Source organism: Pinus tabuliformis, chromosome X, assembly GCF_031772625.1.
Source record: "Pinus tabuliformis cultivar Carrire ecotype Pingquan chromosome X, CPIR1, whole genome shotgun sequence".
Lineage (NCBI taxonomy): Eukaryota > Viridiplantae > Streptophyta > Pinopsida > Pinales > Pinaceae > Pinus > Pinus tabuliformis.
In genome coordinates, this window is record NC_142308.1 from 159477818 (window position 1) to 159494208 (window position 16391).

The following is a 16391-nucleotide window of genomic DNA, read 5'->3' on the forward strand; positions in this document are numbered from 1 at the left end:
AGGTGCTAGCCATCCAGAGGGCCACATTGGCACTTGTAGGGTGAGCGTTGAGAGCCATGTGCCTCGACCATAGCAGAGATTATTTCATGGATCGCCAACACCGATCATTGATTGCTCGTGTTCCACCTTTTGGATGAGGATGATGTGCCTGGTTCACCATGCCCAGCTGACTCCACACTTGCACCATACACTTGGAAGATGTTCCAGGATCTAAAAGATGTCTCTTGTTGCAGAGGGAGGGCTTACATCACCATCTTAGCCTTTACAGATGGTCTACAAGCATTTTCAAACCTGTTGAAGACCCATGAGGATGTCCTTGTGCCCCTACACCCACTTGAGAGCACCACAGGTTCTTGCTTGGAAAGCAAGGGGCCAACCCCTTGTCCACTATGTTTGGAGTCTATTTCTACATCATGGCACCCCTTGGACTTCATTAGGACTCCTCAAAGGCCCCACGACTCACTCTATTGATCATTAGACCCTTTTGAGAGGCTTATTCTTATGTTATTGAGCTATTTGGTGGGCTTGTCACCAAAAGTATTATTATTATGCACAGTATTTTATTTTAGGGGCTCAATTAGGCCAATTTAGCTAAATCAAATTCATTAGAGAGTGCATAAATAGAAGTGAGATGAATCATTTTGATCATCTTTTCTTGGATTAGGTTATCTTCTCTTGTGAGATTTTGGCTATCCTTCTTGGACGACGAGTTTGGATGAATGAATGAATTTTGATGTTTAGATCTCTTTCATTTTGTCTTGGAGCTTCACTATTGCATATCTTGATGATTGGATATACTCTTTCTTACATGTAAGTGCTCTTTTAATGCTATGCTTGTTATTTACTTTTGTCAGATGCATGTTGCTGGGATTTTCGTTATACTATTATGAAATTTACTACTTTTCTTATGCGAAATTATGGAAATTTGATCTTTTATAGCGTTGCATCATGTCATGGGCCATGTATGAAATCGGTGAATGTTCCTTAGAGATAATTTATGTTAAATACATCTCGATAATTCATCATTTATTGCAAACCAAAGTATAAAGTCCTTGCAACATCTGTTCTCATGCTCTAAATGCCATGCAAAGTTGTTGAAGGCCTCCTTGATTGGGTAAATTCTTCTCAAACCATAAATTCTCCTTGACTCCATCTCTCCCAAAGGACAAGGTACTAATCCTCCATTGGTGATCATTTTCAACCCTTATTCTTTTCGCCTCCCTCTTTTCTAGGCCTAGCCTACATAGGTCATGTAGGGCATCAATTATTTCACAATCTAGCCATACAAACACTTCGATTTTTGGTCCCAACTGCGTTGGGGTTTGCTCTACAAACCCTCCTAATTTGAAGCAAATCTGACGGTGGGATCTAGAGATATAGCAAATCCTAGCCCATGGACCATTTCTTGCCCTAGTTTTCCCTTGGTTAGTGTCCTCATTAGGATCATTGAATTGAAACCTCAAAGAAAATTTGTCCTTTAATTTTCTTCTCCTCCCTAATTAGGTCAAGCCCCTCTTTGGGTGATCAAATCCATATACTTGACCTTATTTTTGGGTTTGTTTGGTCCCATGTGGTCTCGCAACTTATTGAAGCTAATTTCACAAAGATCACTTGGAAACAAATTTTCACAAGGATTTGTAGGACTAGGTTTCTCCTTTACAAGTGTTATCCTCAAATCCTGTTGGCCCTTCGTAGAGAGCCTTACACCTTGCTTCTCAAGCAAGAAAGCCATACATTTGAGCCCCTGTTGCAAATAGGCCATTGGAATCACCTTTTTATTCCTTTCGTTTGTGAAAATTCCAAACTGGAATCCTATTGTAGCAACTGGAAATTATTATCTTAATTGTTAATTTTATTTAACAATTTATTTGCTTTTTGCTACGACAAATACTAAGTAAATCTCATTGCAACTTACACAAATAAAACTGCGGAAGAATAAACACTGAAAGAAATGCTAGCGCACACATAAAATTAACACAATTGTTTTTGGACAAAAGTCCCAGGAAACACCCAACTTGGGAAAACTGGTGCAACAGCTAAGGGTTTTATTATTAAGCAACATTGAGAAATTCTGAGTACAATTGGATGCTGAAATTTGGCAAATCCTACAGAGAAAAAATACTGGCAAAAATGTAGTGAGGAATTTTCCTCACCCCACAGGCAAACTCCTGGCACGACTTACCTTCACAGATTCGGCCCTCCGACCCTCTACGATGCTCTACGCAGCCTGCAGGATGTCTAGCCTCAGACTAGTCTCTGATGAAGTTATTTTGCCTTCTCCTGACTGGAAAGATGCTTCTCTGGCACTCTAGGACTCCTTCCCGACCTCTGGAACTGAAGACGTCAATCCCTCTCAGCAATTCGACATTGCCTCTAGAAGCTGCTGCGTTTCTCTAGCGTCAGCGTCTCTGTGGCTCTTCTACCTCTCTGCAAATGCACTCATTGGATCTGGAATGCCTCCTCCAACCTCACTATCTCTGTCCCTCTCTCACTGCTTTGATCTCTGACTCTCTCTCCAACAACTTACTATTGGTACTCTGGAAATCGATCTGCTCATAAATCGAACCTCTCAAGTGTGTTCTCCATCACCACATTGACCTCCTCGTATAATTCTCTATTGGAGCACCAACATCCATGATTAAAACGTAATCGATGGCTAGGATCATCTCTAGATCGATCCATCTGAGTTTCTAGATGATTCTCGCCTTGAATTAATTAATACTGATTAATTAACCATATTCTCTAAGTTTACACTTGGGAAATATTAAAAAAACGATTAATAATCTAATAAAGTCATTTTTAGGCGAAATTTCCAGAAATGATTTCAGAGATTTTGGAGATCTCATGTATTCTAGCCTCTCCACAAAATTTCAAGGATATAACACATCCGATGCTACAAAAGCTAACATCATTGACATACTTATTATTGTGATTCCCATTGTACCGAGTCTCCTTCCATCGGTGAAAGTCCGTAAAGAGCAGGGAGCCTTAGCTGAGGTGACAGTGGGCTATCACTCCATTGTTGCCCTCGACCTAGTAGTTTCTCTATAGGAACCCCTCTTAGGACCCCTGCTAGTTTGAGCGGTAACAATAATAAGGAGCAAGGTCTAGTTCCTATTGAAGTTGAGATGAGACCAATGAAAGCAAGCAAAACCAAATGAAATCCAAAGAAATTGTCAAAACATTTATGTTCAAAAGCAACATTGAATTAAAACCAACATAGATCCATCTTAATTCCGAATCTACCAAGCACCAAGAGGGATCAAATCTCTCCAGATGCAAACCTATTTTTGAATGCAAAACTTGAGGGAAGGTTTGCACCTTGAGAAATTTGATTCCTCTCGGCGGTTAGTAGATCCAGATTTCAGACTTAAGATGGATCAATGCTGGTTATTAATAATATTATTTATGTTTATATAAATTTTGCATTTCTATATATAGGAATATTTTTATTTTTAATTTTATAAAAATTTGATAATATATGTAGTTACATATATATAGGGGCATTTTTCTTTGACATCTTTTATACTTTTTTAATTTAATTTTTTAATGTGATATGTATAGCATTGATTATAGATAGAGACGAAAAAAGTTTATAGTAAATATTGAACTTTTACATGCTTATTAATTAAATTTAAATATGAAATTATGAAATATAATGGATATGAATATGAATCATTATTTTAATTTATATGGCCAAATGCATCCTAATTCATAGCTATTATTTATATTATATATATTTCACATTTAAATATTTTTATTTATTGATAGCATAGTCTAACTAATAGACAAAATGGTCTTTTTTCGGGTTAATTTTGCTGAAAATCCAGTAGAGATTTTTGAGAATCATAAGTTTAAGCTGTTTCAATTGGGAAAGTTTAAGTGGCTCGGGGGTTTTCAGAGTGCTGAATCCATTTATGCATTCAAAGACACATTCTAAATAACAAAAAATCACAATCTTACCTGAAGTTGTATAGCTGGATTTCAGTGGAAAAGGCCATTTTGTCTATTAGTTAGACTTTGCCTTTATTAATTCAATTTATTAAGTTTTTATATGTTTATTTGTTATATTTTCTGAAATATCATGGTTATGACTATGAATCATAGTTATTTAAATTTATTTTAATGTGATATGCATATTATGATTTTTTCCTAAAAAGTGTTTATAATTTTAGTAGTAAAAGCAAAATTACAATACAAAAAATTGGATTGAATTGATTTATTTTTTATTACTTTTGTTATTGAGCCGACATCATTTTTCATTATTGTTATTCTTTGATCTGATTCTTCATTTTATGGACATCTCTCTCTTATTGAGTTCACATTTAATTGTTTATGCTTATTTACAGACATTACAACATCTCCTTCATACTGGGCTGTAGAGCATCTCTCAATGCAATTATTAAATTTCTTGAAAGGACCAAAATGAAGTTTTTTATAAGAAATGGGAGAGTTAGCTTGACACAGATTTTGGTGCAACATTCATATAAAGCATGTAGCATGTGATACACCACCCCATGATAGTAATGTGAACCAAGTGCGAGAAAATTATGTAACTTGGTGGACTGCCTTATCTTCTCTGCATTGTGCAGGGTAAAGCATTCTTTTCTTCATTGTGCAATACGCATTTGTTTTGCAGTAGTTTTCATCTTTTTTTCTGGTTGATGCAAGAGTAATGCCTTTTCCTTGACAATTGTTATAATCTGGGGTGGTTGTCATAATGTTTTGATTCATATATCCATTTTAATCCTACACTGCAGGAAGTCGTGGTAAAGATTGACCTTGAGTTTCTTCCATAGCATTAAAAATTTGAAACACTTTACTTGAATGCCTTGGTAATGAACAAAGTGTGTTAGGTTTTCAACAATATGGATGAGTTCAGAGAGGTGCTGGAGGATTATAGAGCACTACCTGCATTTACTCTCCATCTTACAATTGCATGAGTTCATGTGCTATACTTTCTGGCTTATGTGCTGCAGGCTTCTGAAACTCAGATTTGAGAGTGCCCTAGAAATAAGAGTGTAATTACAGGCTTGTTCTCCATGCAAGCATTGTTTCTTATTTCCTTGTTTATAATTCTGGTTTGGGTGCATTGAGAGATCTTGCCTATTCTTTTTATAAAAGTACCATTGGTATTAAAAGCTCATGCTTCTACAGGTTTCGAACTTTCTTGTCATTTATGATGGTGGAAAGTTTTGTTTGTTATATTCACTGTACTCATCTTGGAACTCACTGCTGTAGGTTGAAACAAGAACTTTAGAGGAAGTGAAGGAGGTTCTGTCATATACTGGTAGAGGTAGATCTGTGGTAACACGCATAATGCTAGACAACATGATTGTGCCACTCCCCAATGGTGATGTTGATGTGTCCATGCTGAAAGAAGCTGTTCAATTGATCAATGATCGATTTGAGACTGAGGTAATGACTTCCTTTTCTTCATATTACAATGCTTCTGTAACTTGCATCATAAATAATGATATTAATATGTTTTTATCAAGAGTCTAGTCTTTAAATTTTGTACTTGCATAAGCACAAAATGTATGCCCACTGCTTTATGTTAGCATAAAATGAAATTCTCTATAGTGCCTTGTAATATGTGCAGGAATGTGCCTGAACTGTTCTGCATGTGCTTATGATGATTGAATTTATCTTTGAGACAAATTAGATCTCTTCCCACCAATATGCTGCTAGGTATTCCTCCCTAACCATTACAAGTAGGCTTCCAAACAGGCACGGCTTATAGGAAAACATTCGTGTCCTGGCCTGATCCTACTTTACTGAAGCTGTACCAAGTGCAGAGAAACAGTTTGTTCTCGTTGAAAGGACAGCAATTTGGTGATGTTAAAATGTGCACCAGGATCTAAGGATAAGTGTGAATTTGCCAATTTGTCTGCAACAAGCTTGCCTCCCTGACTTGGGAGCCATCAAGAATTGTGGGTCTAATAATCACCTTTATGAGGTTAAAGTTTGGATGAAATGTCCTGAAATTGACTCTGGAAACACTGTCTCTCAATGAGGGCCAGGGAACCATTTCCTTTATTGAGCCGAGGCTGGAGGGCTTGTCATGTGCCAAAAGGAGGCCCCGTAACCTGTACCCCCAGGTAGGTGTAAGTTGTGGTGATCTCAATCTCGACACCCTGGTAGCAGCGATGTAATTCTGGAAGAGATCTATTGGATACATTGAAGATCACTTGAAGCCTCCATGCCCGAGGATATGTCAGAGAGTTTATTTACCATCAAAGTTCAGATATCATCAGAGCTTTTAAGCTCTTTTTCTTTTTCTCATTCTTCTTCTATATTGTACTTAGATTCCATATGCCTTGTGGAGATGTTATAAAGTGATTCTAATGTGATGAATTGAGTCATGTAACAGACTTAGGTAACTTGAGACATTGTCATGAAGTGAGTTTACTCTGGGATTTTTTTTTACTTGGTTAATTATTGGTACTTTTTAGCACTTAATAATTAATTGAGTTTTTTCTTCCAAGCTATAAACCCAAAGTCAGAGTACGGCTTGATGACAAGGCCTTGGATGAGTCATTGTATATTGCCATTGTTGTCGCGCAGATTGACACGACAACTCTCAAACCGGGGGCTGTCACTCTGATCCCCGATCCCTCCGTTTAAGCCTGTCTCCCGCGGCTAAGGGGGGTAGACCCTGTGAGATGATGAAGACCAACTGCCAAACAGTTGGTTGGGAGACACGAGACACGATATAAAAAGCACTAGATGGATTTGATTAATTTAGCAGACCAGTGCCTTAAGAGATTGTGGTTAAGATGATTACTTGTTAGAAACGTAAATCGTGAACAGCAATCATTTGTCATCGAAAGGTATCAGCTAAATCACATGACCAAAACGATATCCGGCAACTGAAAATTTTGAAGAGATAAATGCCTTAAAACACCACGAGAATCGTAAATCATTAACCAGATATCAATTTCGTATCTCGACTTGAAAATTTAGATCTCAGCATGAAAGATATAACATGAAAAACCACTGAAACTGGCAAAAATAATTTTCCACAAAATTTTTATATTTTTTCAATTTTTTATTTTTATTTTTTTATATAAATAAATCTTTTTTTTCAATATTATAAAAATGAAAATTAAAATGTAATTTAGTTTTAGAATAAATCTATTCTAAAACTAAATTACATTTTAATTTTCATTTTTATAATATTGAAAAAAAAGATTTATTTATATAAAAAAAAAAAAAAAAAAAATTGAAAAAATATAAAAATTTTGTGGAAAATTATTTTTGCGAGTTTCAGTGGTTTTTCATGTTATATCTTTCATGCTGAGATCTAAATTTTCAAGACGAGATACGAAATTGATATCTGGTTAATGATTTACGATTCTCGTGGTGTTTTAAGGCATTTATCTCTTCAAAATTTTCAGTTGCCGGATATTGTTTTGGTCATGTGATTTAGCTGATACCTTTCGATGACAAATGATCGCTGTTCACGATTTACGTTTCTAACAAGTAATCATCTTAACCACAATCTCTTAAGGCACTGGTCTGCTAAATTAATCAAATCCATCTAGTGCTTTTTATATCGTGTCTCGTGTCTCCCAACCAACTGTTTGGCAATTGGTCTTCATCATCTCACAGGGTCTACCCCCCTTAGCCGCGGGAGACAGGCTTAAACGGAGGGATCGGGGATCAGAGTGACAGCCCCCGGTCTGAGGGTTGTCGTGTCAATCTGCGCGACAACATTTTTTGGCGCCGTTGCCGGGGACAGAGTTTTTCTATTCCTGGAGTTTCATCGACATTCATCTTCTCATATTTCTCATCTCTCATTTTGAGCTGGCAAATTCAACCTTTTGGGTTATCATTTGGATCTTTTATTGCCTTATTTTTCGCCATATCAGTAGCATCTCTTCGGTTTGTTTCTTGTTTGGGTGGCGACTCCACTTTCTCATTTTTCCCAGACAAGAAGCTTTCCTCATATCTGCTTGTGGTTACTTTTTGGATCCTAGAATCAGATTCATTGTTCAAGTGGCGACTCCACTTCTTTCATCTCTTAATTTTCTTGAGCAGAAATCTCTTTCTATCATCCATTTGATCCCTTATTGTTCATCATGGATTATTCATGTAAACCATGTCATTTTACTGATAATCTCCATGATCTTCCGAAAGAGGCCATTTCTAAATTATTTAAGTTCTCGGGTGGTGATTTGGTCGCTGTTAGACAGCATTTAAACAGGTTTACTTGTGTAATGATCATATATTGTAGACTTCCTCAATATAATCATGAAGATTTCAAGATGCGTCTATTTGTCCATTCTTTAGAGGGTGATGCCTTGAATTGGTTTAATAATTTTCCTAATGATTTTTTCACTTCTTTACAAGACATTCTCAATGCTTTTAAAGATAGATATGATAGTCCAAACAGCTTGCCTTCTACCTCTAAAATTGTGCAAAATAAAGAAAGTAATCTTATAAAAAATCCAGCTGTTGAAAAAAGTTTTCAAGATCAGAATGTGTCATTCACCGGAAATATCGCAGACCAAGTTCATGATAGTGAAAAATCAGGGACAAATGACAATGAAAAGGAAGAGCAAAAACAAATTATACAAGAACTAATGATGCTGGTAAAAAATATGGAGGCTAATCAAACTAATTATGTCAATGATGTGAGAACTTTGTGCACCCACCTTGAAAAACGTAATAGGGAGATAGAGATTATGCAAAATCAGCGTGCTAAAGAAATTGAGGCCATGAAGATTAATCATGAAACAGAAACGAGATTCATGCAAAGCAAGATGTCAGGCTTAGAAGAAAATATGGCGACCATGAAAGCTGATCATGATAGGGAAATTGATTCTATGCAAAACAAGTTATTAATTATGGATCATCAGTTGGCCACCATGCAAGCAAATCATAAAGAAGAAATAAACTCTATACAGTATTTCTTGATGAAGTTAAAGGAAAAGACCGATAAAGTAATAAAAGATATGGAAGAAGACCATGCCAGGCAAATCAGTGATTTAAAGGTTGAACACTTTAGTCAGATGGATGTCATTAAAATACAGGTTCAAAAGTTTCAACAATGGTCAGAGGATAAGAGAAACCAGGGGACATCAACAGATCAGGAGCCTTCTCATTTGTCACAACAAGTTCCATCTTATTATGAGAAGGTCATTGGTTCGAATGAAAGATGGTTAACTGAAGGTGATCCAGATAGACTTAAAAACGACAAAGATCAGATGCAGGATAAAGAAAGACATATCACGCATACTTCATCTGATAGTTCTGAAACAGAAAGTTCCAGGTCATCAGTAAGTCAACCTGCCAGAAGGAAGAAGCGCAAAAGAAAGAAAATGAGACGAAGATTTGATGCATCAGACGGCCGTGAGCAGCTTGATTTTCGGATAGGAAAAAGTCCTACCATATGCAAAATTGGACATGGCACATCCGACAAGCAGCCGACAGATTTGCCTGAAAGCAGGCAAATGCTCAGTATGCACTATATTGAACACATCTGATGCCGTAGGGCATCCTTTGTATCGTATTTCTAACCCTACTCCTTGTTTTTTCCGCATTTTTATTTCTGCTTTAGATAGTTAATAAATGAAGAGCTTTTATCTTTCCTGTGCTTAATGTATATGATGATTTTGGATGGACGCTACTTATTTTTGTGTTGTATGGATGCAGATTCTGGATTCTCACATTCCTGCAAGCAGCAACGTGTCCCCAAGTAGAGCCAGATGTTGACCACTACCGGTCAACTACCCATACAGTACACCCCCTCTTTTCTTGGCAAAAAGGGGTAGCACCTGATCAGCGTGTCCGTGCCATCCTGCAGTCATCAACAGCTTAATCATTTTGATTGTAAACCCAGTCTGCATGTATGAATTGTAAATAATCTTAGCAGACATGAGTCGTGTATGTGAATTGCCTAGGTGGACCTAACTTTCTAGTGGTAATCTACGTCTCGGAAGGTTTTTCGTCTCACCGATCCATGGATCGGCAGAGTTTTCCTTCAAACCTGACCCCAAAGCCGGGACGGATTTTGTCATTAGAACTTTAGGAGAATCTTAGTGTGTTGATCTGCTAGATTATAGTTGTCGCAGAACTGGGTGACTTGTGAGGGTCTATGTTAAAGGGGTTTTCCCCCCTTAAGATGTAAATTTGTAAAAGTCATCATGAAATGTGTCTTGAGGGTCGAAAAAAGTTTTAAATCCCCTCATGAGTCCTAAGTCCTAGGTCCTAGGAAATGACTCCGAAGGCTTAGTTCGATGATCCATTTTAAAATGAATTGAAAAATTAAAAAATGAATAAAAATAATAAAATAATAAAATAGATAGAAAATTAATAAAATAAATTAAAAAAATTAAAAAAAATAAAAAATAATAAAAGAATTAAAAAAATAATAAATAAAGCAAAAACCCTAACTAATAAAATAATAATATTTTAAGTGAATGCATGCAAAATATTATTTTTTTAATAAATCGACGGATGAGATCAAGAGATGTCTTGATCCTCATCAACGGTCGAGATCATTTCAGCATGGATCACTCGAACTAGCCGTTGGAGTATGAGTAATCAAAATTACACCTCTCACCCTCAAATTTCTACTATGAGTAATCTCGAGAGGTGTAATTTTGATTACTCATACCCCATACAACTTCTCTAGACTACATTTATTACAATTTAAATACAATTTTATTTGCAATTTTTGACTTGCGGGAAATTTAAAAAATTAGAAAATGACTACCTAGACCTAACCAAATTCCACAATTTTTTTTTGTGTGATCTAGTATGGTAATAAACATCGAATCTAGACACTAAGATGTGTTAGGAGCTCAACCTTCAATCCGTGACCCCGGCTTTGGGGTAAAACGTGAGTGAAAATACCCAGAAAATTATCCGCCTCTGAAAAAGAAGGGATAATTAACCAGATAAAAAAAACACTCCAAGGTGTACTCGTTTGCTAATCAAGTCCCAACATCCTAGAACTGTCACAGACTCAAAAATCATCATTACTAGTATCACTTATTACAATTTCCCGTAGGGTGTGGAATCTGGATACAAGAAAGATGATGAGAAGATAGAAATAGAGTTAAAAAACGCTGTTGACTGATGATATCTGATGGTACAAGTGTCTTCTGGATCATTCTTGGGCATGGAGTCTTCATGTAATCATCAGGTGCCACTCCAGTGGTCAACATTTGGCTCCATATGGGGATGCATGCTAGATACAAAGTGATAGTGTGCAAGAACCTGGTATCTACATCAATGGACAAAAGACATATATCAACAGTATCCATCCAAAATATCATCAAATGAAATAAAGTACAGAAACGAAGAAATGGAAATTTATTCTAAGAGCACAAATGACAATTTATTCATGAAATAAAACTACTTAAATAAAAATGACCTCAGATAAGGTTAGAAATATGATACAAAACGATGCCCCATGGCATCAGATGTCTTCAATGAAATCCATCTTGAGAACCGCGTACTCACAGGCAAGTCCATAGGTTCTTTCTTTGATGTGCCTTGCCCAATTCTGACCATCTTGGGACTATGACTTGCCCCAGTATTAACATGTTTGTGGCCATCAGATATACCAAACCTCTTCCTTTTCCTTTTCCGACTATTGATACGTTGAGGCTTGATCCTGCTCAAAACTGGTGGTTCATTTTTTACATCTTTTTTTTTTTTTTTTTTTTTTCGCTTTTTTTTTTTCTTCTTGGTTAGTTGCGATGGTGATGATGATGCATTTATTGCCAATCCTACTGCTTTGTCTTGAAAGTGCTCTGATGGGAGATTTGAAGTACCCAAGCTTTTTGAGCTATGCCTAATTTCTTCATTTTGAATCTGTTCTGTTAAGGGGGGAAGGAAATTTGTCAACACTGCATCACTCCCTGTCTGGCATGACCTATAGATAATCTCATTGTTGGGTTTCCTTGGATCTTCAGCATGATATCTTTTCTCTAACTCTCGATCAAGTCTGACAAAAGTATTATCAGGCATGGGGATGGTGGCATATGATAAGTCCATTTGAAGGCTGCCACCTAGATTTGATGCCCATTTTCTTGATAATAGCATTCACCATGAATTTGGAACATCTATCACAACAATATCCATAGTCATTATTCTATCTGTGTATGCAGCTAGGAAAACCTGTAAATCTTTAATTATTCCACACACTTCAATTCTTTTAGAATCCATTGAACATATGTTGTGATAGGGCCTAGAAACCCTTAAATTCAGTTGCTCCATGACTTTCTTGGTCATGACATTTGATGAAGCCCTTGAATCAAGCATGCAGTTGTGTAAAAGATGATCATTCACTATCAAAGAAACATAAAATGGTAGATGATCTTCATTCTCCACATAATAGTTCATACTTTTCAATACAATTTCCTCATTTTTTGGTTCGTCACTAGGCTTTTCTTTCCTTTGAGTTACTTCAATGGCACTTAGTAACTTGGCCCTTTGAGATGGTATCTTTAAAAGTTCTGTCACTGGAATAGAAACCTTTGCATTATTTAACCAATTGCCTAAGTCAAAATTCAATTCTAAAGTAGGAGGAGAAAAATTTATGTGATTATTCTGGTCTTGGATATCCTTTCTCTTATAACTCATCCCTTTGTGTTTTGCCATAGCAAGAATCTGTCTAGATGTAGGTTTTTCCCCAAAAATCTTAGTGACCTCGTCAAAATTTGCAATCATATTGTAAACCCCAAGATTATTAGGCATATGGTCAATCTCTTGATTTCTCTCAATGGTGTATCTCTGATCCTCCACGGAGAACATATTGATTTGACCAGTTGTCCCTACATGTTCATCTCCTAACATGCCACTTTCCATGATTCTCTTCACATATGGGCATGTGGTTTCTTCATGGAACTGATTACATGGCCTACAAAAAGAGGGAATCTGATCTACCATGTTGGTGGATTCCAATGGATTTGGAGGCCTATGCTCCTGTTGAGGGCCTTTATTCTTTTTCCATCTATCATTTGTCCTAGGTTGGAATCTTTGCACTTGTGATCTCTCGATGGCCACCTACCTATTTTGCATGGCTTGCATTTCTTTAACGTGATTTGCTTCCATGCTCTTGATGAGTTGAGTTAATTCTTTAATAGTATCATGTGTAGTCTCTTCCTTGGCCTTGCCTTTGGAATCATTTGATTTTGATGGCCTTAAATTGAAACCAGGAATTTCAGATATTCCTGATTGCTTTCTAGCCCTTTCTATCTTCAAGGCTTCAGATTGAGCTACACTTAGATTCGTAGGCTCCTTCCTCGTCAACTCATAGGCAATGTCAACCCCAAAAGCATCTAGATATGAGCATAAAAGAAATTCATCAGGAGGTTTAACAGTAGCCGTCATGCTTTTTACCAATTCATTGAATCTCTTGTTAAACTCCTCCATGGTTTCATTCTCATTTTTCTTCATGTTGCTAATGGCATTGATCAAATGCCTATTTTCCTTCTTCTCTCCAAACTTATCTAAAAATGCAGTCAAAATGGCTTGTAAAGAGTTATATGAGTTAGCAGGTTGCTCAGTGAGCCAATCAATAGCATCATCTTCTAAAGATTAAAAAAAAAAGCCTCATCTTCACATCCTCATAATTAGCAGTGTTACACCATTTAATGATACAAACATTAAAGTTTTTCACATGCGATGTAGCACTAATGGCATTGTTACCTTGAAAGGAAGGCAACTTTTCAATAGACTTGTCAGGGATATTGTGAGAATAGCCATTTATGTTAGTGAAGTCACAAAGAGCAAAAAGATCATTCATGATGCTAGGCTCTACTTGTTCTTGAAAAAGCAAATGAATATCAGAAATAGCCTCTTGCCCAAGACTAGCAAGAGCTCTACTATGAGAAATTCTATTCAACCTCTCTCTAAAAACCCTTTCAGGATCAGGAGAGGGGCTAACTAGACCACTTGAATTTCTCCTAGTAGAGACTCTTGCAAAATTTGGATTGAGTGGAGTCGCCACTTGAGCAAGAATCTAAATCTAAAGTTCAAAAATGCTAAAACCAAAAGGTTAGTCGATTTCCCAGGTACAAGAAAGCTTGTCCCCGACAGCGGCGCCAAAGATGTTGACCCTGCCACCTACACTTACCTACAAGTCAGTGAGAAAAGCCTTCAACCCCACAAGGTGTGGTTGGTGGCAGGGAACTCAGAGAAGGGGCTGTCACACTAATCCTGACTCTCTCTGTTTGAGCTATCTCCTAGGTTAGCTAAGGGGGGTGGTCCCTAATGAAAAGTTAAGTTAAAAGATGTGAGTTTCTAGGAGAGTGTTATAGTGAAAATGGATTACTTTTAAGGATTTATGAGCAAATATGAAGTGAGCAACTTGAAATAACAATGCCAATCATTAATATGAAAAAACCATAAAACCAGTGCCTTGTAAGGAATTTGCTCAACGATTTAAAGATATATTTGCTCAAAGTAAAATGCAATGCTCTCAAAAGAGAAAACAAAGTAACTCTGAAATGTAAATAAGAATTGTTAGCACAAGATATGTAAGATAGAAAATGCTTTTGAGATAATCAACTTTATAAATCAAAACATGTGAAGCATATCCTGCCAAAACCCAAAATTAGTAATTAACTTGGAAATGTAAAAGAAAGGAAGTGCCAAACCAAGACATCGATATGCAATTAGACTTGAAACATGAAAAGAAAACACTTGTTTGAAAGGATTACAATACTTGCTTTTGGAATAGACTTTGCATATCAAAACTCAAACCATCAAGACACAAGTAAAGTAAATGTAATGGAAAGTGCTCTTGGTTAATTTTATTAATTAGCTTTACAACAAGATTACAATTTAACTCTTCAATCCTCAGACCTCATCTTCGCCCAATGATATGGATCTCACAGTGAGGAGTCAATAGAGGAGTAGAGGATCCCTAAGATGTCTACTTCAACCAACTTATGTTGGAGATAAAATTCTAATGAGGCTTTGGGCCTTCCTATACTAAAATGCCTAAATGAAATGTAAATTGTGTTAATTCTCCAAATTAAAATAATAATACATGTAAATGCTTCAAAGAGATTGATTTGCAATGCTTGAAAATGAAAGTGTTCAACATAAGTTGCAATTATAACTTCAATTGGAGGAATAAAATTAGTTTACAAGTGTTGCATGTGTTTCATCAATGAATTAAAATGATACAAATAATTTGCTTGAAAGTAAAATTTGTTTCAAATAGACAATGACAATAAATTGCTCCAATATTCAAGATAACAATGTAGCATAAAATTGAAGCATATATTCAAGTGCTCATGAAACAATTTACCAAGGTAAATGGAAACGAATCAAAGTTTGTTAAGAATATAAAATGCTTGCATGTAAAGGATGAATTGCCCAAAGTAAACTGTAAGCTTGTCGCTACAAGCAACAATGAGAAAGAAAATGCCAAGCTCAAATGAAATTGTAACAAACTTTAACTTAATGAAATGTGATAGTGAGGTTGTGTTAATTCCCAATTAAAGCATGCATGTAAATGAATGAAGTATGAAAGCTTAAACCATGCAAATGTCAATCCACCCAAGATAAGCCTCCCTCTAAATGGGGAGATAGGGTACCATGGGAGAAATCCCAAGCTCTCACAAGCAAGTTAGATCTTTTATTAATATTACAATGAGAAAAGGGCCTTTCAAAGTTCTCAACTATTCTTCAAGGAGAGTGCTGACAATAATTGCTTGAAACTTGGACACTAGACCTCCTTTCTTGAGAAAGTAGTGACAAGATCTCACAAAACTTATGCAAGGGAAACAAGGTGTGAGTTTCCTCCAAATGCCCACGGCTTAAAGAAGAAAATGGGCAGCCCTCTAGTGAACTCGACTTGGCCAAAATAAGCCTCAAAAGGGCTCACGACATCCTTGGAAATCGAAACCCCAACACTTGCCAAAGGCCTTGCAAACAGTTGTTAGATGTTGCGGGAAGTTGCTCTTCAAAATCTGCCACACAAGAATTAACAAACAATCCAAACAATGGCTGCAAAATAAGTTAAGTATTAATGGAAAAAACAACAAGATAAAATGTATATGTACAATTATAATTTACAAAAGGCTAAGCTAAAGAGTGAGTAAATTCTCGTTTTTTCTTAGCCATCTTCAAGCTCTTAGATAGCAAATGAAAGAAATAAAGTACAATGTTTTTTAAAAGAGATTTAAATTTAGAAGTTCTCGGCTTGTGTACAAGCTATTTGCCGAAATCCCTGCAAATCCACTTTGTAAGATAAGGCTATGAAGGTTCAAAGAACAAATGAGAGCTCCTTTAAGCATGTATCAAGAGTGGGTTGGTCTCTTTAAAGACTTTCCCTCACGCTTGATTTTGTAATCCCAACAAGATGTTACCTCTACAAAACTTCAATCAAGAATTAGTTCCATATAGATTTAACAATAAAC

The 16391-nt window shown here is 36.3% G+C and overlaps 1 protein-coding gene across 2 annotated transcripts in view; it reads left to right on the plus strand.

The window, feature by feature from the left end:
* The window catches only part of QPT (quinolinate phoshoribosyltransferase), a 332914-nt gene that overhangs the window by 120918 nt on the left and 195605 nt on the right, over positions 1 to 16391 (plus strand). For both annotated transcript variants that reach the window (XM_089448013.1, XM_089448012.1), the window contains exon 8: positions 5242 to 5418. In XM_089448013.1, coding sequence (XP_089304139.1) covers positions 5242 to 5418 — 177 coding nt within the window. The remainder of the gene's footprint in view (positions 1 to 5241; positions 5419 to 16391) is intronic.